This window comes from Linepithema humile, chromosome 1 (assembly GCF_040581485.1).
Source record: "Linepithema humile isolate Giens D197 chromosome 1, Lhum_UNIL_v1.0, whole genome shotgun sequence".
Lineage (NCBI taxonomy): Eukaryota > Metazoa > Arthropoda > Insecta > Hymenoptera > Formicidae > Linepithema > Linepithema humile.
Genome location: NC_090128.1, coordinates 19,502,031 through 19,526,544, shown reverse-complemented (window position 1 = coordinate 19,526,544; position 24,514 = coordinate 19,502,031). Strand labels below are relative to the sequence as shown.

The 24,514-nt window shown below is 33.1% G+C and overlaps 4 protein-coding genes and 1 long non-coding RNA gene across 9 annotated transcripts; 3 read left to right on the top strand and 2 right to left on the bottom strand.

Moving 5' to 3' along the window:
- The first annotated feature begins 1,791 nt into the window (after positions 1–1,791).
- LOC136997048 (uncharacterized) lies at positions 1,792–3,850 on the top strand. Its single transcript, XR_010887860.1, has 2 exons — positions 1,792–1,928; positions 3,022–3,850. It is a non-coding gene; the product is annotated as an uncharacterized lncRNA (long non-coding RNA).
- Positions 3,851–4,505: 655 nt separating this feature from the next.
- Positions 4,506–14,990, top strand: fabp (fatty acid binding protein). 2 transcript variants are annotated; one of them, XM_012372255.2, is made up of 3 exons: positions 4,506–4,933; positions 8,828–9,099; positions 10,264–14,990. In XM_012372255.2, the coding sequence occupies exons 1-3, from the start codon at positions 4,858–4,860 to the stop codon at positions 10,315–10,317; spliced, it is 402 nt and encodes a 133-aa protein (XP_012227678.1). In that variant the 5' UTR covers positions 4,506–4,857; the 3' UTR covers positions 10,318–14,990. The 2 variants fall into 2 exon arrangements, with proteins under 2 accessions (XP_012227678.1, XP_012227677.1); XM_012372254.2 differs by lacking the exon at positions 4,506–4,933 and adding an exon at positions 7,987–8,145.
- On the bottom strand, positions 9,354–16,515 carry Rad1 (Radiation insensitive 1). Of its 2 annotated transcripts, XR_010887852.1 has the most exons (6): positions 16,379–16,515; positions 16,086–16,304; positions 15,822–16,016; positions 15,449–15,724; positions 15,193–15,326; positions 9,354–10,187 (listed from the first exon to the last, which is right to left on the bottom strand). XR_010887852.1 is itself a non-coding variant. In XM_012372242.2 (5 exons), the coding sequence occupies exons 1-5, from the start codon at positions 16,475–16,477 to the stop codon at positions 15,297–15,299; spliced, it is 819 nt and encodes a 272-aa protein (XP_012227665.1). In that variant the 5' UTR covers positions 16,478–16,515; the 3' UTR covers positions 15,131–15,296. The 2 variants fall into 2 exon arrangements, 1 of the variants encoding a protein (XP_012227665.1); XM_012372242.2 differs by lacking the exon at positions 9,354–10,187 and having other exon boundaries at positions 15,131–15,326.
- Positions 16,440–17,510, bottom strand: LOC105675245 (zinc finger SWIM domain-containing protein 7-like). The gene is made up of 3 exons (XM_012372243.2): positions 17,144–17,510; positions 16,754–16,985; positions 16,440–16,629 (listed from the first exon to the last, which is right to left on the bottom strand). Exons 1-3 carry the CDS (start codon positions 17,283–17,285, stop codon positions 16,467–16,469), a joined length of 537 nt encoding a protein of 178 aa, XP_012227666.1. The 5' UTR covers positions 17,286–17,510; the 3' UTR covers positions 16,440–16,466.
- A 191-nt stretch (positions 17,511–17,701) lies between these two features.
- Positions 17,702–24,207, top strand: LOC105675260 (uncharacterized). Of its 3 annotated transcripts, none has more exons than XM_012372258.2 (6): positions 17,703–17,930; positions 18,189–18,332; positions 18,786–20,545; positions 20,628–20,717; positions 20,802–20,889; positions 21,010–24,207. In XM_012372258.2, the coding sequence occupies exons 1-6, from the start codon at positions 17,876–17,878 to the stop codon at positions 21,138–21,140; spliced, it is 2,268 nt and encodes a 755-aa protein (XP_012227681.1). In that variant the 5' UTR covers positions 17,703–17,875; the 3' UTR covers positions 21,141–24,207. The 3 variants fall into 3 exon arrangements, with proteins under 3 accessions (XP_012227679.1, XP_012227681.1, XP_012227680.1); XM_012372257.2 differs by having other exon boundaries at positions 18,783–20,545; XM_012372256.2 differs by having other exon boundaries at positions 17,702–17,930; positions 18,189–20,545.
- The last annotated feature ends 307 nt before the right edge of the window (positions 24,208–24,514 follow it).

The following is a 24,514-nucleotide window of genomic DNA, read 5'->3' as shown; positions in this document are numbered from 1 at the left end:
CGTGTGTGCGTGATTACGGCAACGTCGACGCGTTTCCACCGCACCGTTATCGACCGTAGCAGGCGTTGCGAATCGCAAACGAAATCAACGCTACCGGATCAGACGTGGAATCACGAGCCGTGCACCTTTTCACGTGATCTCTCGGGAGACTCGCTGAAAAAAATGTAATTCAATTATTAGTTTATTTTAGTTATTGGATTTTTTATCAAAACATTTGTTAACAAATATCGTCCATCTGGTTAAAATAATAATATCAATATAAAACATATTGACGCGTTTTCAACCGTAATGAATTACAGTATTGAAAACAGTTGGCGGAGTGGATTAACGAAATAATATTTAGCACTCTGATGACATAATATGCAGAAAAAGTCGTCGGGAAGTCGAGTGAGCTAAGCGATGACATTTCACATACAAATATCGTAAAATAAACGGTTTCATGTTTCGCGAATTGGAATGTCGGTAAAAGACCATACACCCACGTTACGGGACTTTGAACGCAATTACGAGAGAATTACAAGGGACTGCAAGTGCCATTAACCGTTTATTCAAACATAGGAACTCGTGGAGTCGCGCGCATTGATCCAGCGACCAATGAGAAAAGGGTATTCGTGTGGTCCGATGTATACTTCGCATCACGCATGGCACATGTTCGACTTTGCGCTGTTCTTGAACTTCGAGTTAGCCACCACGCATATTCGAAACTAATTAGCACACTTAAAAATGCAAATTATTTACATTCTCATAATTTATGATAGTTTCGTAAAGATACAGATTTCCCATGTATATGTATTATTGCATATCGTTTATTTGATAATCATGATTGCACCTTATATGTGACTCATGTATCGGTATTATTTACACACAACTGATACAATATGTACTGTTTTACGACACGTATGACGTGTTGTTTGTTTTACATGTACGCAATATTTTCCATAAAACATTTATTCTAAAAAAAGATTACTTACACGAGTAAAATTAATCTTTGTCCACACAAAATTTATGTTCACATTTATTGAGCAAATCGATAACATCAGTAAGAAGTATTGCATTTTTCAGAAACTTTATCTTTTGTATTATAATTCGCGATTTTGGACGAGACTTCTGCAGGAACGATTTTATGCAAAAATTACACGTTAAAGTAATAATGGAATATAATTATTTAAAAATGATTTAATAGCTTAAATAAGCTTAGAATAGCTTAGAATAGCTTAGAATAAACTTATCGTTTTAATTTTACGATTTGTTTTGCTATCTGCTTATCATGTTTATTGTCACTTTTTCTTCCGACTTATACATAGGCAAACATTTAAAAAAATAAATAAATAATCAATCAATCAAGAGACACGGTAGTGTCTCGCGCCAAGTTCACGCGCAGCGCAAGACCGACCGTGTATCTTTACGCGAGCCCGAAAGTTGAGACGAGCCGAGATTATCGGATCTCAATAACGGCTGGGCCGATTGAGTTGATAATAGGCTCAATCGATAGCGCATACCCAAATTATATAAGAAAAGTATGCTTGTTTTTACTGTAGGTGCTGTAGAAAAAGTTATAATAGTCCAAAGTCGAAATGTCTAAATAAATAATAAAATAATACGATAAAAATGTCCAGCTAAAATGTCCTGCTAAAATGTCCAGTTTCCGATTTCTGACGTTAGGTGCGCTGATGGCGCTGAGAAGCCGCGCTGCGTGCGCTTACGATTTGACATTTTTACATAACCTTTCAGATCAGAAAATGTTATAAAAAAGTAATAATAGTGAATTCGGTCTAACAAATTTAGTCACTCGCACTACATTGTTCTGTTACTTTGGTGCACACTCAAGACTGCTTATCAATCCAGAGCAGTGTAGTGCGAGTGACCAAATTTGTTAGAAATTCGTATTAAATGAAATAAGTGATATGTTGGTGAATGTGAATGCCTTAGTAAGTATTATCTACTACACCTTTGAAAATTTTTTATTTTGCAGGTTATTTATACATGATTCGAGACTTTAGAGGATGATTTGTCTAAAATAAATAAAATTGAATAGCTCAAAGTTTAATATTTCTGTTCTGAGTATCCTAGATTAGTTTCAACAATATTTGTAATTTTCAGTCAATTTTATATTTTAAAAAATATAGCATAAGTCGTCTTCTGTAGTTAACGCTATGATTGACAACAAAATTATCCACATTACAGTGTGGGCAGAGAATTAAGTGTAAAAAAATGTTTATATCATATTTTAGGTATATTATTGAATTTTATTTATCCATAGAAAAAAGATTATAAACATAAACTAAACAAAAAATCTTGTAAAACACAAAATGAAATTGACTGGAAATGATAAATATTGTTAGAATTAATTTAGTATATACATAGAACAGAAATATTGAACCTTGATAATTAATTTTATTTATTTTAGACAAATCATACACTAAAGTCTTGAAACATGTGCTGTTTAATAGAATGCTATACCTAATAATTAACGATACTTCATTACTTAATGACGTACACAACTTCTAATTGTAATATCAGTAACGAACGATAATGATATAGCATATTACAAACGTACGATTTAATGAAGGGAAAATCTTTTACCTTTAAAATATAATACAATTATAAACATAATGCAATTATAAACATAATGCAATTATAAACATAATGCAATTATAGCAAATACAGCTATAATTTAAATGACTCGTTGATATAATTTCAACTATATCTTTCGCTATTATCGATATCAACGAATCGTTACGATAAATTTCTCGATTAAGTAATCAGCGATTACGATCATTATCGATAAAATAAGTATGTTTTTTTTTCCACCAGATAACATCAATAACTAAAGAATGCATGATTAATTATGTTTAAAAAACAGATTAATACTAAAATTAATAAACAGATAAATAAGCTATAATATTTCATTCTGTTTATTATATCAATGAAAAGAGGTTTGCTCTCTATCAATTTTTGACTACGTTCTTGCGTGGTCTTGCGAAATTTTTAACTAGAAAAAAACGCCTCAATTTTTGATAGACGAGAAATTATCGGAAAAGCAGACGAAAGGTAATGTCTCGAATGGGTGAAAGAAAATTATTAAGCGTACCGTAAGCGCACGCGATCGAACGGGTCGCGAGAGTGCTTAACGACGCGTTACATAAACGGAAAGCTAGTACACGAGCGGAAACTCGAGGTCTCTTAATACTTTCAAAAAAATTGTTGTATATGTATATTAAATAAAAAAAACTGTCGTATATATATTATTAAAAAAAAAGAAATAATATCTATCAAAAAATTACCTTTTTTAAAAAAAGGTAAAAAAAAGGCGCCAAGTACACGCTCTTATCACAACTAAAACAAAACAGTATTGTTTTACTTTTCAAAAAAATTGTTGTATATATTAAACCTTTCAAAAAAACCTGTCGTATAGGTATATTAAAATTTTCAAAAAAAGCTATTCTATATACTTCTTACAAAAAAATGTGGTATCAGGAAATGGCACCAAGTGGGACTAAAGAACTATGAAAAAACTTGAACACTATTTCTATAAAACTCTTGTACATAAAGCTCTCGTATATATAATTAATTATATTATATACTATATTTTATCATATTTTACATGTACTATACTATATATACTATATATATTATTAGATATACTATATATATTATAAAAAAATTTTTTAAATATTTAAAAAATAAAAATATTTATTAAAAAACGCAAAAAAACTTGGCGCTGCTACACCTCAAAGTAATGAAATTAACATGTAGTTTACTGTAGCAGCGCCAAGTTTTTTTGCGTTTTTTAATAAATATTTTTATTTTTTAAATATTTAAAAAATTTTTTTATAATATATATAGTATATCTAATAATATATATAGTATATATAGTATAGTACATGTATAATATGATAAAATATAGTATATAATATAATTAATTATATATACGAGAGCTTTATGTACAAGAGTTTTATAGAAATAGTGTTCAAGTTTTTTCATAGTTCTTTAGTCCCACTTGGTGCCATTTCCTGATACCACATTTTTTTGTAAGAAGTATATAGAATAGCTTTTTTTGAAAATTTTAATATACCTATACGACAGGTTTTTTTGAAAGGTTTAATATATACAACAATTTTTTTGAAAAGTAAAACAATACTGTTTTGTTTTAGTTGTGATAAGAGCGTGTACTTGGCGCCTTTTTTTTACCTTTTTTTAAAAAAGGTAATTTTTTGATAGATATTATTTCTTTTTTTTTAATAATATATATACGACAGTTTTTTTTATTTAATATAGGTACATATACAACAATTTTTTTGAAAGTATATGTTACGAGACTAGGGAAGACAAAAATACGCGAATAGGACGCAGGGTGCGACACTGGTGCCGTGTCCCACTGCAGCTGCGACTAGTTTCGAAGAGGGGGAAGCGTTCGGGTAGAAGCGAGATAGGAAAATTTCGAGCATTAGTGGAAGGGCGAAGGACTGAAGGAGAAGAGGGATCGAAGAGCCGGCGGAGAGAGAGACGGAACAAGTTAACGAGAGGGAAAAGGGCTGCTGTTCGGTGGGACAAGGAAGCAGAGGTGAGAGAGAGGGAGCGTGACCCCGGCATCGAAGGCAGAACAAGCAAATGACGAGGTATGGGGGAGGTACGAGGAAGAAGAGAGAGGGTAGGAGAGAGAAAGAGGGCGAATAGTTCAAGCAAGATGAAGTTTCCCTATCTCGGCACTCCTCGTCCTGACGGTCTTGTTCAGTTCGCATAAACGTGTCGACGGACGAGGTACCGGCTATTCCGCTGTATCGACCGATCTTTCCGGCCGCCGTTCTACCCAATTCTCCACGTGTCATACCGAAAGTGGTTTTTCGGCTCATCATCATGTCCAGCGAGTTCCTCGGAAAACGTTACAAGCTGTTCAGCAGCGAGAACTTCGACGAGTTCATGAAGGCACTTGGTACGTAATCGATTGTACGATTTTTGTTGTACCGTTGAGATCGTTCAAAGTGCACGAAGAATTTTAAGATGAGTGCGCGATTGACTGTCGACGTGAAAAACTCGGTAAGCGGCGTATCATTTAATGCTAATATTCTTGCGATTAATGACAGCTATTATTTCAGATTAAATATTGTAATTATTTATTCGAAATTGTGATTCAAAACTTTCGAAGTTTTCGATATATCAACGTGTTACTGAACGTTCTTAAAATATTGTTATTAGAAATTATTTTCGTTAAAACTTGAGCATGTATGTGCTTAAAAGTTTTAACGGTTAATTTTTTCTACGGATCTTTTTTGAGCCAGATATCGAATGTTGCGCAATACTTAACGACGTCCTTTCTTTTCACGTATTATTATTCTTTATAGTTAGTTCCTTGAATTGCATAATTAAGCGTTTAATTTAAATGTGAATGCTTCGTTCTCTTCCTACATTACGTTAATGTGCAATACGTAATCGATCATACGATTTGTTTTTGCATCATTGATTTTTGTTCAAAGTATACGACACATTTTAATTTAAAATGGGTTATTAACGATCGACATGAAAAACTCTGCAAACGTATCATTTCATGTTAATATTCTTGCGGTTAATAATAGCTATTGTTTCAGATCAAATACAGATAAAATTGCACAGTTCCATTTATGATAAAAATTGAGAAGTAAATAATTCTTTTCGTACCAAAGAATCAGAATTAGACAATTATGTTTGCTGCACAGTATTAATAATATAAACTTTTAATGATAATTATCACAGATTGCGAGAGAGATAACCATCATTAAGAGCAATTAATCAGGTGTTCTACGATAGAATAATAATAGATTTGTAAAAATTTACAAAAAGAACTTATTAGATATGATTTATTAGCATCAGTTAATGAACTTTCTTTCTAATAGCGGATAAAAATATACGTAATACGATCACTATATTATTATCATGACAATGTTTGTCGTTAGCTCGTGCTCGCTCGACATCAGAGCAGCGTTTTTGCAAACGTATATAGAAGGTAAATAAACATGTGCACGTGATTGTTAAGGCGTTACTCATGAAAAACACACATCAGAATGTCTCGAAGGACAATAACACACTTCAATAACACACTTTGTACGTGAAATTTTAACGTGATATCTGAGAATACTAAAATAATACTAAATTCGGCAGTTAATCGAGAAATCACAGTCAAAAATTTTAGACATTTCCACTTCTTTAAATCGAACGAGCACATCTATTTACTGAAAACAAATGTAAATAGCTGACTTCAATATAAATAGTTTCTAACGGCATACTGTTATAGGCTTAATCGATCAATTAATTGCTAACTTCGTTTGTAAATTAGGAAAGATATCAATGAAAATGAGGAAGATAATCAATTTTAATACGTTAAATTATGCCCTCATCTTCGTCCAACGACTTGACCTCGATCTTAATTTCAACTGTGTGTCGCGAATCGTCCGATTGTGATCTAATTTAATACATGAATTAATTCATCAACGAGATTAACAAATTGCAATTGTCAATCGAATTACGCGACATGCACAAATACGAAAATCTTTGGCTTATCAATTATTTGCATCGTTTTATAGATAACAATGAAAGCATTGCATTAATTGTTTCCGGAAACAAAAAAAAATGCTTTTAGGCAAGTTTTTCATTATTAATTTTCGTTAATTTTGTCAAATTGGTAATTATATGTACATTTTTCAAGTTTAAGAACTCAACAAATTGCAGAGTTATATAATGCCGCATATATTATCTCGGTATCTCTTTTTTTTTTTTTTTTTTTCGTATCGCTCAACCACAATATAGCACCGCAAGCACTAAGTTAATTGTTTATTCACTCATGAAATAAATTAACGAAAAACCAACTTCAACTAAAAAAAAAGAACATGTAGCTTTGTACTTTGAACGGCAGCACTTTGTACATTTCGCATATTTTATCGCCGATTGAAAAACAAACAACAAAACAACAAAATGATTCATAATATACGTGTTCTTTTTCGCAAGAGAGGCACGTTTGTCGCAATAATATCTGCATGCAGGGTAATCCTCGAAAATCCTATGTCAGCGATTTTTACATCTGATCGAGCGTGGTTTTTAGAACCATTCATTGACTATCAACATTCCCACCCTCACTCGGCGTTGGTACGGTAATCTTCGAGAGTTGTTCGCCGGAAATTAAATAAGAGAGCAAGTCTAGACGCACCCGTCTCTCCAGCGCGTTGCTATGCGCCATCGGTGTGCCACGTCGCCGGAAAGTAATGTTCGTCTTTTCTCAGAAAGACCAAGATAAAGTCGATAAACGACACTTGTTTGGTTCGAACAGAAATTTGTAATTCTCGTTATCACCTGATGACGAGATAAAAAACCTTTTTTAAAAATTGTTTAAAGGAGTGTTCTTGCCACATATTTGTCGCTGAAGTGCGATTTAAATATCATAAAATTTTTATGATATTTAAATAATATTTTTGGCGACAAATGTGTGGCAAGAACAACTCCTTTATAAAATTTTTATGATACTTAAATTGAAATTAATCTAAGATAAATGATAATTATTTCCACCATTGTTGGTCGCGAAAGGCAAACATCGCTCTTCATTTCAAAGAAAAAGTTGTTCTTGCGATAGCATATGAATAAACACATTCATGCTAACAGTTTGCTTATTACATATCATCACAAATAATTGCTGAAAAGATAACGTACAAATCGCAATTTAAAATGAGGCAAATCTATAGCCTGCAGAAATTCGTGAAAGGAAAAAAGTGTTTTGTAGATGTGTTGTGTAGATTTTTCTTTAGAATAATTTGTAAAAAAAAGTTGGCATGTCTAGTATAAGAATAGATATATATTTATATGCTAAAATGTGATGTCATTCCGAATGATAATCCACGATTCATTCGGATAAAGGTCAAACTTCAAAGTTTACATCTTTTTTCAAATTTTAACACGGAGACAGACACTCCCATCCTGTCTGTGCGATAACCCACTCTACGATACACAGCTTAATCAATTGCAGAAGCATACATAAACATGCAAACCAGCCGCGCCGTTAGCCAGTCTTGTTCTCGCAAGCGTCGGTGATACATCGAATCATGTCGCTACTAACCGGTATTTTGGGCAAGCGTTACAAGCTACAATCGAGTGATAAGTTCGACGAGTACATGAAAGCCTTAGGTGAGATGACACGTGTTGTTACGGATACAGCAAAATGTCTCACCGACATTTTATACGCAAATTTTTTGATCAGAAATTAATTTTTTTTTACTAAAAATGTTCAAGTGAATCAAAATGTGAATTAATAGTTTTTAAATTATAGCGATCGAAAATGAAGAGCCTTTCGAGCGATAGAAATATCTACGGATAATAAAATTTTATTCTCCGTTAATTTCAAGTGGATTTCAGTAGATATATAAAAATTATCCCCGTCGAAACTCGACACGATACAATATGCTGTCCATTAATTGTGTAATCTTTTTTTATTCTTCTTTTACAATATATTTGTAAAAATCTGTAAATCTTTTCAATTAATTTAAACGGTTTAAAGTTAAAAACGCGTGCTATTTATAGGGTTCGCGAATTATCATTCGGAATGACATCGTTTTTACGTGTGATATGAAAAATAAATGTAAAAATATGTAAAATGTGGAAAGGTTTGCGATATTTTTTTTTTTTAGTATAGATAAATCCTTTTAACATTAGGTTTTAAAATTTTTATAATAAAAAATTGTTCTATAAATATGATAAACTTAAGAACGAGCTGTTTTGTGTGATACAAATATATCCATAAAATTAGAAGTTTATCATGAAAGATACATAAAATTACACACAATTTTTTAAAATAGTACTTATCTTCTAGGAGTAGGCATGGTGACGCGTAAAATGGGTGCGAGTGTCAGCCCCGTGGTCGAATTATCGGAGAATGACGGAGTTTACACCTTGAAGACGACTAGCCCCTTCAAAAACATGGAGATAAAATTCAAGCTCGGAGAGGAGTTTGATGAGGAGACCGCGGACGGCAGGAAAGTGAAGAGCGTCTGTACTCTGAATGGTAACAAACTCGTGCAAGAGCAGAAAGGCGAGAAGCACACTACCATCGTGAGGGAATTCACGTCTACAGAGATGAAAGCGGTAAGCATATCTAAAAATATAAAAAAAATTAATTTATAGTTGGACATTAATGAATTTAGATTGTGATAAAAATAGTTTTCGATTATATTATAAATATAACAATGTAATAATGATGGTAGATGTCTATTAATTTAGCGACATGATATATAAATATTTCTAAGTCTTTTATCCATAAATCGATAACAATTTGTATTGATCAAGCTATATAACTGTTCTGAGAATATTTATTACTCGCACTTTTACGTAACTAGTTTTAGATCGTCAATGTAATAGGCATCGTTGTGCATCGTCATCTATCTACCATCAAGATAATATTGAGTAAATAGTAAGCGAGAAGTATCCATATTTTATGTGGGCAAAGTTCTTGAAGATCCGATTATAAGCTTATACTAGTTTTATTGAGGATAGCTATAAACGTTTGAATAAAACATTAATATATAGGATGGCAAAAATAGTATGCTATAACACTTCTGCTATATGCAAACATATAGAATGGCAATAGTTAAAATCTAGTCTTAAAAAAAATTATTTTTATTACCATATTTTCTCTTTAAATTGCAAATTTTGTCATTATCTTTTGTATATTTTTGCATAAGATTAAAGCGTGTTGCATTAGGTGTCCCACTCAGTATGTGAAAGTTGTAGATAATACTTTAACAATTCGTAATAATAGAACGTGAATTCGATCATTATAACAATGACGTGGCTAATCGTGCAGAAGATGCATTTATCATTCGTACGTGCTTACGTGTATCCTTCCTCTTCAAACACATGAACTTTGATTCGTATCGCTCGTACGGGCCGCAGGAGTTACCGATTAAAGTACAAAAGCTACGTGGAGGAACGCCATGTCAAGGGATCGGTTGCATGAGCGGCTAATGTCATAATGATTCGTCAAATGTCCGGTCAATTATCGCGTGCGCTTCTCCTGTTCGTGACACGTACAATTCTGCAGCTCCGTGCTCCAAAACGGTGCCAATAAAGATCCATTGATCCGTCTGGCGACACGATCCTTGTGTTAATGCCGTGAGACACCGGTGCTCCAATAATTCCCGCACTCTTTCTCTCTCCCTCTTAAGTAGAAATTACTATTAATAAGAGAGATTACTATTATGGCAACGCTATTGCTATAAAGCATTACTGACATGTTATTTTATATTATAGATCATGAAGGTCGACGACATTGTCTGCACAAGGGTATACAAGGTTCAGGAATAGAGGTATCAAGCTGAAGACGTGCACAACCACTATATCTGTGCCAGAAGCACTCTAAGAAGGTGTAAATTATTGTTTAAAAGCTTGTTGTTTAAACACGAAGAAAGTATATTTCTACGGCGGTAAATAGCATTGAAACTATATATGTAATACTACTATATTGCTAGCAAAGCTGAAACGCTGCCGAAAACATTACGGGACAGACATATATGAATCTGCATAAGAACCTCTCACTTCCACAATTCGTGTACTTTGACGCAAATGCGCATGCACGTTGAGTCAGCTGAACCTAATGAAATTGTGTATTTATGGCTGGTTTATGCTTCAGTCTTAATCTTAATCTTAGTCTTAGTCTTAACTTAATCTTAAGGACTCGTTTATGCTTCCCTGGAAATTCGGACTACGCATGTGCAAATGTAACGAAACCTAATCTAACCACAAATTGTAATAGACCCCGGTGCTGCAGATTATAGTGAATATTAAAATGAATCGTTAGCGGCAAAAAACTTTAATGTTTGGAATGGCACTTTTGTTATCAAGTGCCTATGCAGCATGTGTATTATTAAGAAATTAAAAAAAAAAAAAATAAAAGAAAACCACGGAGATACGCTGTTCAGCCACTGAATCGAAAAAGACACGAAACTGGTCATTTCTTTTCTTTAATGAAAGATATGCTGAATATTGAATACGATCAGGAACAATTTTTTAAATATACACGGATCGAAAACCATTATTTCGCGCGGTTTCGTGCTGCGTCGGACGTCAGACTTACCTCATTGGCTCGGCCTTAGGACATTAGGGACTAAAGTTAAAAGATGGGATCTTTCCAAGATTAAGATTAAGACTAAGATTAATGGCCGGAGCACAGACTTTTGCATAAAGCATAACGCATAAGCATAAGGAAATTGATTGGTCCATTTCCTTATGCATTTGCTTATGCTTATATATAGACCAATCAATTTCCTTATGCTTATGCGTTATGCTTTATGTAAAAGTCTGTGCTCCGGCCTTCAGACTAGGGAAGTATAAACGCCCTTATGGCGTTCTACGTTATCAACTCTTAAGATTAAGATTAAGACCGAAGCATAAACCAGCCATTACATTCGTGTCATTCGTGTTTGTCACATTCTCCTAACGTCACGTTTATTCCAACGTTTATTCAAAAATTATAAAAATTTTAAAAAGTTATAAAAATAATAATAAAATGCGATCTTGCTACATTTGCAGAAGAAAATCATCAAGAGATAAAGATATTTCTTTGGCCTGTTCTACAATACGTCGTATGTCTGATCTGAATACGACTTGTCATTCTACAATATAGTCGTAAGTCGGTGTAACAACAAATATAAAAATGGAAAGTAGAGTGATGAGAAATTATTTAAATCTATTATTAATTTTGTTACATATAACAAAAATTAGATTATGTTTAAGAAAAAGATGCAAAATAACAAGAAGGTGGTGGGTAAAACCACATATTTCAAGAAATATGAGACAAACTCATGGTGCTCATCGAACATTATTTACATATTTTCGGACGAATAATCATGAGTTTTTTAAACTTACAAGGGCTGCGTTCGGGGAGCGCGCTATCAGCGCTATTATGTCACTCTATCCTTGTTTTATGTCCAATGAACGATAAAGATAGAATGATGCGATAGCGCTGATAGCGCGCTCCCCGAACACAGCCAAGGATGTCGGTGCAACAATTTGATCACTTACATGATCTCTTATATTATATTTGCATCCAGTCGTAAGGCCTATCGGAAGTCGGAACCCGGAAAAGATGAGAGTTGACCATCTCTCGTTACGATAACGACAACCGACTCCCGACAGCTTCATGCGACAGCCGACAACCGAGTGCGCATGCGTCCGACATACGACGTATTGTAGAACAGGCCTTTGCCTCTATTGGCCGGAGCACAGACTTTTGCATAAAGCATAATGGCCGGAGCACAGACTTTTGCATAAAGCATAACGCATAAGCATAAGGAAATTGATTGGTCCATTTCCTTATGCATTTGCTTATGCTTATATATAGACCAATCAATTTCCTTATGCTTATGCGTTATGCTTTATGTAAAAGTCTGTGCTCCGGCCTATAACGTTCAAAGTATCTTACATCTGTTTTCTGTCTCGTTCTCTCGGCGCGCATATCGCTTGGATGCCGCGAAATAATAGGTCTGTTCTTTATAGCTGAACTGGCTGTACTAGTTCAGAGTTTATCTTTTTCCCTCCACATTGGAAGGAGATCGTGGTTTTCTTTTATTTTTTTTTAGTTGCACTCGAGAAATTTGAAGGTTTAGAAATACATTTATTTCTATTAACTTAACGACATGGGTAACCACTTTATGAGTGAGTCTGAGATCGAACACTCGCGACGTTTCTAACGTTCTCTATTTTACACTTAGTTTTCGCTCCGTATCAAATTCGAAGAACTTCTCGCTCCGGAATCGAGGAAGCGCTTTATATAGGCTGCTTGGTTTTTCCTGATGGTTCGAGAGGGACACAGAGCGCTCGTTAAAATTTTGAATGGAACGGCTATGTAACCAAAACAAATATCGGCCTTGTTTACAGGTAAACGATGATTGAACGGACGGCAGAACAAGTAATTATTTTTCACGCGATCGCTAACACCGCTTATTGGGAAGATACGTGACTAGTAATATAGTAGTATTACATATATGATTGAAACATATGTGTAAACCTTTGACTATGAAAATATGGACTGCCAGTTACCCCCACTTTTCCTATCTAATTCGTGTATAAGAACATGTATCAAACATCTTTCGATATTTTTTGAGATTTTAGCCTCGCCTCGTATGGCAAATTACGGAAAATTCAAAGTACGTAAGAAGGATGCAAGGATTATAGACCCGTAAAATTGCAGGCTGGAATCATTTATTTCCCCTTTTTTGTATTTTCTCGATTCGCAGCCTTCCACAAAACAATATGAGTGAAATTGATAGGGCCGAAGATATATTACGAAAGTTTGTATCCGAAAGCGCTGATATACACCGTCTGTCCGGAAAGTTCCGGGACTGATTTTTTTCCCGGCCAATAAGTTGCCGCTCGTTGGACAACTAAAGAATCTTTTAGTAGCAACAATTAACCATAAACATACGTTTGGTTAAACGGCCTCGATCACTCTGTTTAATACTAAAAGCTTATGAATTTATTTCGTTTTTTTGGCCTGTCAAAAAAATCGTGATGGAGCAGAGAGCAGTCATCAAATTTAATTTTAAACTCGGTAAAACGGCTACGGAAACGTACGAGTCCATGAAAATCGCTTACGGTGATGACTGTTTATCACGTTTAAAAGTATTTGAATGGTACAAACAATTTAAAGAAGGACGAGAGTCGCTTAAGGATAATGCGAGGAAATTTTTTCCTGTTGCACGACAACGCGCCCGCCCACGGCTGGAATTGTGACTCAGTTTTTGACACAAAAACAAGTTCCCGTACTCCAGCATCCTCCATATTCACCTGATCTAGCTCCGTGCGACTTTTTCCTCTTTCCACAACTCAAGTTGCATATGAAAGGAAAATGCTATGATAATATTGAAGATATTCAGGTCAATGTGACGCGTGAATTGAGGAAAATTTCAAAAGAAGCATTTTCGAACAGTTTCCAATGGTTGTACGAACGTTCTAAACGTTGTATTGATATTAGAGGAGATTATGTAGAACATTTAAAGTAATAAAAAATAAAAACTCAATTTTTTCTATTTTTTTAAACGATAGTCCCGGAATTTTCCGGACAGACGGTGTATAGGCAGAAAGTTTTTATCGTATAATACGCATGATCTTCTGCATTTGGCAAACGATGCTCGTAATTTTGGACTTCTAGATCATTTTTCATGTTTTCCATTTGAAAATAATATGACTTTTCCGGAAAATAGTACGAAAACCATCTCAAGAATTGCAACAAATATATAAAAAGTTTGAAGAAAAGAAATGTAGACACTCACAAATTGTACCTACAGTGTAGGCGGGCGAAAGTAGTCAAATGAGCCACAAGCAGGATCATCCTCGGTGTAGTTCGGGCATTATAGAAGTTCGCTCGAGAGTGACTCTTCGCTCATTTCTCTACGCACTTTTATACCCTAAAGAGTAGTAACATAAAAGAAATAAAACATTAGACGGCGGATCGATCTGTCGGCAGCGAATCAATAAATTCCACAACAATATAATATCATTTTTATATATTTAAATTATTGTCAAAGATTCAAGTCGATATCATGCACTAAACACGCACCTTTGACACGCACGCTATTGTATGGATTAGTTATTTCCGGCCCCATCGCCAGATCTTTGCTATCAACGTGAAGTTGGCTCTAGCAATCCATATTTTCATAGTCAAAGGTGTAAAACAATTATCACTTATATTGAAATGTAATTTAAAAAATTGCGAAACACATGTTCTTTTTATCAAACTAAAATTTACACATTAGATGTGTTTTGTAAAAAGAGTGTAGCAAACGACAATTGAAACATAAATTAACAACTACGTTGTGCACATTTTCTGATGTATTTAAGTATTGTATGTTACATAATGAAATATGTAATAACGCCAATGAATTATGTTCCGTATACCAGCAATTGCTGTGTTACCTACTTTGTGAATAATGTTTGCCATATGCTTTTTTTTACGAATAATAATGATTAATGGAAGTGAACATGCATCGTCATTAATTTTTTCCCCCAACTTTAATCTTAACATAGAAATACAATAATATGGTAAAATAAAATTTAACGTTTTATTATTTAAAAGATAAATCTAACAATAAGAGGAATTGTGAAAAAAAAATCATTGGAGTGAAAAAAAATATAAAATATATTTATATAATTATTCATTATTAATACAATTTTAATAGATACCTGCTGGATCTTGATTCTGATTTCATAAGAACTCTTAATAACTCAATAACTTAGTCTTACTGTCTATATTATCACTGTTTAGCTATTTGCCATCTATATCCTATCTAATCATCCATATCTATTAATGGAGAGATCTGTAAGCGAAGAATACTTTTATAGTACACGAAATATCGATATCGAATATATGAAAACTGAAATTCAATAAGTACTGAATAATGTTTATATCATTGCTATAATTTGTCGTGGTAAGCCTTACATAATATTCCATGTAACAGGTGTGTTCGTTGTCGGCTTTAACCATATATTGAAAGCACAATAGTCCGGTACTATCAGTTCTTAAAGAAACCTGATTAGCACACGATAATGCTTTCATTGCTGGTTTAATATGTGCGAATTTGAAACTGGATGTCCCCGTTGAGGTACATTGAAAAGTGTCTATCAAATTGCTATCGTGAGGTAAAGTGATGTGGCAAATGCCACGTAGGCCGTTTGTACTAATCCTAAAGAAAGGTTCTTCTGGTGATAAACACAACTAAAATATAAATGTATCAAAACAAGTATGAATTATTCGAGTTATTTTAAAGTTTGAGTTGCCTCGAGATATTAACTGATGAAATCACTCGCTGTACCTTGACTAAATCGCTAGTTTGATCCAACTCGCCTATGATATCCTTCAATAATTCCGTTTTCAATACTACTTTATTCACAACGTTTTCCGACTCAAGATGAAAGTCTAATAATGTATCTACTTCTAGAGTTTTCAGAGAGCAATCTGTTATAAGACCGTCTTCTTCAATAATAACACTTACAGGATAACCTATACCCTGCAACCAATAATAACAGTATTTATATGTTTGTGATAATGCTATATTTTTTATTTCAATGTTGTTTACTTTGTAAAATATCTGTACTGCAACAGAATCTTCTTGCGAAGCAGGCCAGAACACACGGAGACATCCTACCAATATGTTTAAATTGATTGAAAAAATCACATCCTCCTTCAATTCAAATTCATCAAAAATTACAGATGGAATATATGCACTAGCCTGCATACATTTTGCATCTTCAACGGTAAATTTTAACCCTTTTTCACTAGCGAGGCAAATAGCTGTCTGAGTAATACATAAATTTACATTAATGACAGAAAAACAATGCATGCATTCATGTATGAAGATATCTTAAGTACCTCTTTAAAATTGATAGCTTTCAATAATTGTATTACAGTTTTTAAATTTATCATTCCTATTTTTGCAACCAAAGTATGGTCTTTCGTATTAGAAAACATTGTACTTGTATGAAACCTGATATAATAATAAACCGTCAAATTGTTTTTGTGTTAGTTGCTGATGTAATAATTTCTCATTATCCACACTGGCAAGCCAGGCAGCCAAGACGTGTTTACAAGTGAAAGCAGATCGATCTTTTAGTACCTGTTGTCTGTAATATGATAAAAGTCTTGTAAGATTTTTTCATAATATACAAGTTTAGATGAACTATTTTAACATGTGCAAGTATGAAAAAGCAATAATATATTTGAATGTAAATGATTTAAATGTTATACCTAAAAGCAGTACAAGTACAATAATTTATTTCAGGGAAAAGTGTGTACAATGCTCCAGAATGTCCCTTGACTTGCATCAACCAATTGGCTTCATTTGTACTCTTACAAGATTCTGTTATAATCACATTGGACGTAGAAATTTGTGTCACTCGTTTCTGTTCATATAAATCTAAAGCTCTTTCAAATACTCCGTCAAATAATTTGTATAGTTTTAGCAGATTTTGATCAGAGACTAGAAAGTATTTATTTTATCAAAACCACCAGTAAGATTAATGATATTTAATTAGTAAATATACATTGCCATAGTTTTATCGAGATAGAAAATGTAAGCAAATGTAGCTAAATAGAATATTATTAAATGACAAATAGTATATCACAATGTCTACATACACTTTTTTTCTCTCTCAAAATCACTGGCTGTTTCTTTTAGTACATTCTCCACGAAAACCGAATACTTCTCATCGTATATTGTAGCTTGACGTGTAGTAATGTTTGATTTACTTGGTTCAGCTACTTGTTGATCCAAATCCATTAATTAGAATTATATAAAAGTTCTTGAGTCTATACCTGAATCCTTTGAACCAGGATAATGCTTTTGTTATCATCAAATCAGGTTTTGTCAGATTTCTGTAATTGTTTACAATACAAAAATATAATATCTCATTTTTCAGACAAGTATGTATGTATAAAAATAAATATGTCGGAAATGTCGTAAGAGAGAGAGTGACCGTTCATAAATCGTTTCATATTTCAAGAACTTCAAGTAAAGTAGAATTCATACTCCGATGTACAAAGTGTCGATATCCAATAGAAAAATGTGTTTTCTAGGGATTTTGTAGAATGCCATGTTTGTTTTTAGAATGATGGCAGATGTGTAAATCTTTCTTGACCAATTGGAAAGCAAAATACAACAGTAATGCCAACATTATTATACTTGATCGATTAGATTGGTGCACCTGATTCTTTGAAAACAGGTGGAATATAAATAAGGTTGAAGGCGGTTGTGTCCGTTATGATTGTGGCTATCGCGTCTTTGTGAATTTTCGATAGTTTTCACACAAATTGGTTTATTTTCGTATTAAAATCATTATACGCGGTGGCACCTGTTAATAAAGAGTTAAAATGAACAATCAACGAAGACGTGCTAATGATTTTACGGATTCCCTGAACAGTTTTCGTAAGTACAACATTTGTATACCGTACAACTAAAAATTGAATGAGATTTATCATATCATATTACACATATATGCGTTGCGTTAAAAGGACAAGTTGTTACAGATTTTACGTAATTTATTGCAGATTCTATTTAAACATTTATTTTAAATATTGAAATATTTTTTATTATTTTACATTTTATTGTATGTATGGCAATATGTATAAATTTTTGAACGTGATAAATAAATAAATATATTTATATATGTGTGTGTGTTTACAGGTCAGGTCAATGATGAAGAGAACAGTATATTTGAATCAATTTCACAAGATAGCTTAGATACAGATTCTATAAGAAATAGACAATGTCGAGATCATAATCGTGCAAAGAATGATGCATCTCAAGCAGATTCCATCATTCTAGCAGGTAATTTTGTTAGACAGCCACGTACATCTGATTCGTTCAAGGCAATTCAAGAAAACTATATCAATACATATAAGGACAGACAATCTATATCAGATATCTTGTCTGTATCGGATAAAACATCATATATTTCAATCAAACCTGATTTTAATAAATGTATAAATTTGTTTCACAATGAACATCTGAACGATAATGATACTTCTAGGAAGTCAAATTTTTCTTCATTGTCTGAACTTAGAGGCAGCAAAGACATTGAGTATCATCAGTTGAATAAAAACAAATCTTTGATGGTACAATTAATTAAAGATTTTCCACGTTCTATATCATCAAATTCATTGAAAAGTATAACCCCATCTAAAACAGAGTTTAGAAAGTTTAAAAGCTGTATTATGCTGAATAGTAACTTGAAAAAAGATACAAATTATAATATTAAATCTGACAAATTATCTTTAGCAGAAACTGCAACAAAAAGTAACCAAGAAAAAGATGATACATCTTTTTATGATGCATTTTTGCTGCCAAAAACTTCTGTTTTACAAAACCAAAAGGAATTTTATTCTACTGAAAAATGTCAGAAGCTAGATTCAAGTAGTGAAAGAAGTTCAAAGGAGGAACTTAATCCTACTGAGTTGAGAAAATTCCTACAATCACTGGATCAAAAGTCAATAAGAGAAGAACCTGTACAAGAACGTTTGAGGCGCATGTCCACAAATTATAATGATTCTCCTAAAAATTTCACAGAAAGATTGCTAACAATAATCGAAGAATCATTTGCAATTGATTCCCAAGCGAATGTTAGTTTATGTAGATTAATCGAAGAGTTTCAAAAGTGCAATTTTATAGAAGATGAAACCGCTCCCGAATGGATTCATTCATCTCCAAGTATGTCAATATCAATTCGCGTGAGAAAAGGAAGTCAAGAATTCAAAAATGATCTGCTGCGGAAATCTGTTGGTGCAACACCAAATAAAGATTTGTATTTATCAACGCCTCCTCGATTTAATATTAATAGCCCTAATAAAGCTTATCGACGTACGCCAAAAAATATTGCACATAATATAAGAAGTCCACAGCTTGATAACACAAGTACATTCGAGTCCTTGGAAGCATACTGTGAAAAATTATATCCTAACGAATTCAAAGCTCTTGCAGCACGAGAGAAGAATCAATGTCAGTCACCTTTGAAAAACATGAATAGGATTTTGCGTGCATGTGAAAATCAAATGGCTTCTCTGGAGAACTCGCCCAATGTTCATGAACAACTCAAACAAGCTAGAAGGTCCACCTCGGATTCGATAAGCCAACGTAATACAGTACCTGAAGCGCTATGTAGGTTGCTTTCATACGAGCAATGCGATAAAACCGATTCGCAGAGTGTACCTGATATACTTAAGCAACGAACAGAGCATAATAAGCGTTACGAAAGAATTAAACCAGATAATCTGAGAAACTCACTTATACATGAAATCGCGAAGAAAAGGCAAAAGTGTATTGACACGGTGAAGACAATGGAAATGGAAGCGGATTCGGAGTCAATGGAAGCACAGAAAATATGCCCAACCACTAATAACAATAAGCCCGTCAATCCGTCAATTGTTAACGATGCTAAATTCATGGAAACATTGAAGTGTGTGAAGAAATATCAGGATTATCTGGAGCAGAACAAACCCTTACTTAGTTTTCTTCAACGATCAGAATCATACAATTCTCCACACGACAAAAAAAATACTAAGAAGATCCCTAATGAAAACTTTAATACTGATATTACAACTGTACCTTCTAAGACCACATTGAGAGTACCAAAGTCTTCAACGACGAGAAACAAGTGTATAAGCCCTTCGTTGCTAAAACCTCACTTTTCTAATAAAGTAACTGGTTCGAAGCCTAAATTATTTTATACTCCTGGAAAGACGACTGTACAGACAACTATTAAGAATTCTAGGCCAAAATGCACATACTTTCCTAATAAGTTAGATGCAACGAGTAAACAAAAAGAAAACCATGTCAGTCCACATGAGAAAAGTATTTATCGTCAAATTGGAACTTATGATTACATAAAATCACCGATTGCGTCATATATAAGAGGCACGGATCCTTATCTGGTGAAAAATTTACGACCTAAAACGGATGAAAATCTATTGACACCGAGAAAAAAGCAGGCTAATCAATCTTCTAGTTCAAAGCCCAACCTGAAATTCCGACTATCTCCAAAAGAGGTAAGTAAACAATAATAATGATATAATTTGCAACGTTTCCATGCAATACATTAAGAATCTAAATTGTTTTAAATTATTTCAGAAATCGACTCAAACACCAGTAAGAGAAAACATTGCCAATAACTTTTCATATCCAAAAGTGAATTACAAACTCCCATCGCATGTACGCACGGTATGTAATTTATATGTCAAAAACCACATTTGATAAATAATTGTTTAAAGAAATATATTTACGACAACTTGGAATTTTTTGCAGATAAAAGAAGGAGAAAATTTGAAAGTGGGAAATCGCGTAAACCAATTACTGCGCTCTACGCAAGATAAAGTTGTGATCCGACACGAGGGTAAGACTATATTTACTAGCAGGAATTAATTCATATATATAAAAAGTTCAGAAGTTTATAAATATATATATATATTTGGGAAAAATATGTATAATGTAATTTTTATATTACATTATTCAGGTCGACCAAAATCAGCTCAAACAGATTATTTGGAGCAATCTGAAATTCATTACGATTCCGCAGAAGACTCCGTGCATGTTGAGCAGACAGCTCGCAAAACATGTTTTTCCCGAGCGCAAAAAAATTATTAACTTTTTTTAATGTTTAATATAATACTTTAATTTTATTAATTGAAAAAGAGATTGGTTAGGAGTGTGTGAAGCTAGCATCTCATTCTCGTAGATTTTTTATTTACACTAGAACAATACAAAGCGCGCGCTTCGCGCGCGTCATTCTTTACGATACGTCTAAGATACGTCTGCAAACGCCACAAAGCAGAGATAATTTATGTTGCTCGCCGCTGCGATTAACTATATACTATTATACTATTAATTCCTTGATACTCGTAATAACTATACTAATATAGCATCTATATTAGCATGATGGAATACGTGAATAATTTCGTTGATAAAATAGGACAATTGGAAGACGCTGGAATAAAGTTACCAGAACAACTAGCTGTCAAAAATTACATTTCTTTGACATTTCTTTTTATCTTACAGATATTTGTACAGAATATTGTGATATGTTACTCATTATTTGTACAGAATATTGTGATATGTTCCTCATTTATGATAAAATGAAGAAGAAGTGCTACGTAATGTAGAAGAAAATCCTACAATGAGTATTCGTGAAATTAATCGTCAAGTTGGAATGTCAAAAATAATGGTTCATAAAATATTAAAAGAAAATGAAATGCATGCGTTTACTCAAAGGTACAACATTTATTACCTCAAGATTATGCGCAAAAAGTTTTTACATATTCAATATTATTTAACTGTTATTAAAATAAAATATTGTGAAACTATTTCAATTATTTAATAATTTTATTGTACAAATATCTGTAAGATAAAAAGAAATGTCAAAGAAATGTAATTTTTGACAGCTTGCGTTTTGTGTATCATAATATTTTTTTCTTTATAATATTTTCAACAAAATCTTAATTGCGTAAACAATATTTCTGTTAATATGTATTAGCAAATTTATTTTCCAAATATTAATACTGACAATAGGGGAGCGATAGTCAATTTCGCTTTTATCACTGTACATTGTACACACCTGAGCGCGCAAATTTCAGGCTATCTTATTCGTTAACTTTAAATGCTTCTAATTCAAAACCCATTACACTCTGAGTATTTTGGTTTTAAGATTTTTTGATCAGAATTATCTCAGAAATATACCCTAAGCGTTGTTACGGTCTTTACGAAACACCCTGTATATGTAAAAAGAAAACTGAGACTTACAACAGTTGTTCTAAGTGTACTATTCGAGGGCAGTATATTCGTAATAGAATATGTTTCCCGATAGTACATAATAATTGCGCTATTTTAAGAACCGACGAAGACTTTATAAATAATAGGTATACAGATTATCAGATTGGGGAAACAATATTCCAAAACATACCTAATTTTAAACCTATGACCGATGTACCTTTAAACTACATGCACTTAGTGTGTTTAGGAGTAGTCAAAAAATTAATTTTACTTTGGAATATAGGACCGCATTCGGTTAAACTATCTGACCAAATGATAAAAATAATCTCGTTAACAGATTGTTAATTGCCCTCTGCTCGAGCACCAAAAACAAAAAAACGGCGATAATACATTTTAATAGCGATGCGATAGATGACAGCTTCAACAAATAGTTAGATTAAATTTGATAACTCAATAGACTCAATATAAAATAATTTTGTATACAGTTTTGCTTACTGCTACGCGATCAACACCAAAACGTAAATTTAGAATTAATATCAAACAACTAGCATTTATAATAATGTTGAATTTGTTATCATTCGATTATTATGTCGAGAATTTTTGTATTGCCTTAGAGTCACGGGACAATATACCGACGATCGATTTTCTTAAAACAAAGCTTATTGAACAGGAAACACGACGTATCGATCAAGATGATTGCAAAAGTTACGATTTAGAAAACAACGCATTAATGGCAAATAATTTATATTGCTAAATATAGATGCTAGCTTCACACACTTATTGGTTGGCCCACCAATAGAAGAGGTACGGAAGTGGAGAATTACAAGGCCTTAAACTAAGAGAAAGAAGAAAAAGAGATTGATGAGATTGATGAGATATTGCAAAACATACTAAAATATACAGGGTGTCATGTAACTGGTGGTACAAGCGGGAAGGTGGTGATTCTATATGAAAAACTGAATCGAAAATATAGAATAAATTTTTTTCAATTTGTTTTCGAGAAAAATGATTGAAAGTTTATCGAGTACGCGTGTACTTGATCAAGCCTCAACTCAAGGAATTTTACTGTAGACTATCTTGATGTGTGTAAATACCGTCAATGTTATGTTTTTTTTGTATTATTCGTACTTTTCTGTTATGCTTATCGAATTGAGCTCTCAGTTTCTATTAAGGCCCATTTATACATATCCGTACCGTACTGGCAAGATTGGATATGAGTATTTACATATATTCGGATCGCATCCGTGAATGTTTTGAAACATCAGTCTCAGGCTCAGATTTAGGTATGGGCTTAACGGGCTATAGCCCAGGGCGGCAAAATCAGATTCGTATATGTTGCATTTGGGATTTATTTTACATATTAGGCCGTATTAGGTTAAAAGTTACGTTTGGAAGTCATTCATGCTCAGATCGCGTTATGAATTTCTTGTAAACATTCTAATTTTCACTGCTCTAAAGCTCTTTGAGTCCATGATACTAGGGCCGGTATTTATAGTCCGTTCTTATATTTAAGATTGTCTTAAGTATTGTCTTAAAATGCTATGAACCAATCAAAAAGCCATATTAGTATCTTAAGATGACGATGACGACGACTTAAGACGATCTTAAATATAAGAAACAACTATGAATACCGGCCTAGAAATCAGTCTGAAATCTCGATTGAAAAATATATAGCTAATAAAATTGCCGTTTTTCCATGAAAACTGCAAGTTGATTATACATTTCTTGGACCGATTTCCAGCATCGTGGATATAGACCTTTACATAAAGAACGGCAGCAACTTTTTAGCCCCAAGCGGCAAATACGTAAATCCGCGTCTGATCAGTCTTCAGACATACATCTGACTGTGAACATGGCAGAGCTATCGATAAACAAATTAGCGGTAATAGCATTAATTTTAGACGAAGAGGAATCTTCAAAAAAAAAAAAAAAAAAAAAAAGCAAACGGACTTTATAGATTCATAAAGCATGGACAAAACGAAAAACGGAAGGTGAATTTTTCACATTATATAAAGAATTGGTTGATGATACAACTAAATTTTATCAATATTTTCGAATGTCAGAACATGCTTTTAATGTGTCAATTTAATTGATAATTAAATACGAAAACTATATACAAGATAGAGAGAACCGATTAAGCCAAGAGAACGATTAGTGATTTGCCTAAGGTAAAAATATAGTTTTTGAGAAATTGTGGTGTAGCATAAGGATTCACCGTCGTATACGTCCCTTGCGTGCATCCACACACGTAT

Bases quoted from the DNA above. Each gene is read 5' to 3' on its own strand.
- fabp (XM_012372254.2), top strand. From the start codon at position 8,064: ATGTCGCTACTAACCGGTATTTTGGGCAAGCGTTACAAGCTACAATCG. The intron at 8,146-8,827 runs GTGAGATGACAC...CTTATCTTCTAG, and splicing joins CGAGTACATGAAAGCCTTAG to GAGTAGGCATGGTGACGCGT. The intron at 9,100-10,263 runs GTAAGCATATCT...TTTATATTATAG, and splicing joins CGTCTACAGAGATGAAAGCG to ATCATGAAGGTCGACGACAT.
- Rad1 (XM_012372242.2), bottom strand. From the start codon at position 16,477: ATGTTTTCTAATACGAAAGACCATACTTTGGTTGCAAAAATAGGAATG. The intron at 16,017-16,085 runs GTAAACAACATT...TATTGGTTGCAG, and splicing joins CAGTACAGATATTTTACAAA to GGTATAGGTTATCCTGTAAG. The intron at 15,327-15,448 runs GTAAGGCTTACC...CTTCGCTTACAG, and splicing joins CCTGTTACATGGAATATTAT to ATCTCTCCATTAATAGATAT.
- LOC105675245 (XM_012372243.2), bottom strand. From the start codon at position 17,285: ATGGATTTGGATCAACAAGTAGCTGAACCAAGTAAATCAAACATTACT. The intron at 16,986-17,143 runs GTATGTAGACAT...AATACTTTCTAG, and splicing joins TTTTGAGAGAGAAAAAAAGT to TCTCTGATCAAAATCTGCTA. The intron at 16,630-16,753 runs GTATAACATTTA...ATCATATTACAG, and splicing joins TGTACTTGTACTGCTTTTAG to ACAACAGGTACTAAAAGATC.
- LOC105675260 (XM_012372256.2), top strand. From the start codon at position 17,876: ATGAACAATCAACGAAGACGTGCTAATGATTTTACGGATTCCCTGAAC. The intron at 17,931-18,188 runs GTAAGTACAACA...GTGTGTTTACAG, and splicing joins GGATTCCCTGAACAGTTTTC to GTCAGGTCAATGATGAAGAG. The intron at 20,890-21,009 runs GTAAGACTATAT...TACATTATTCAG, and splicing joins AGTTGTGATCCGACACGAGG to GTCGACCAAAATCAGCTCAA.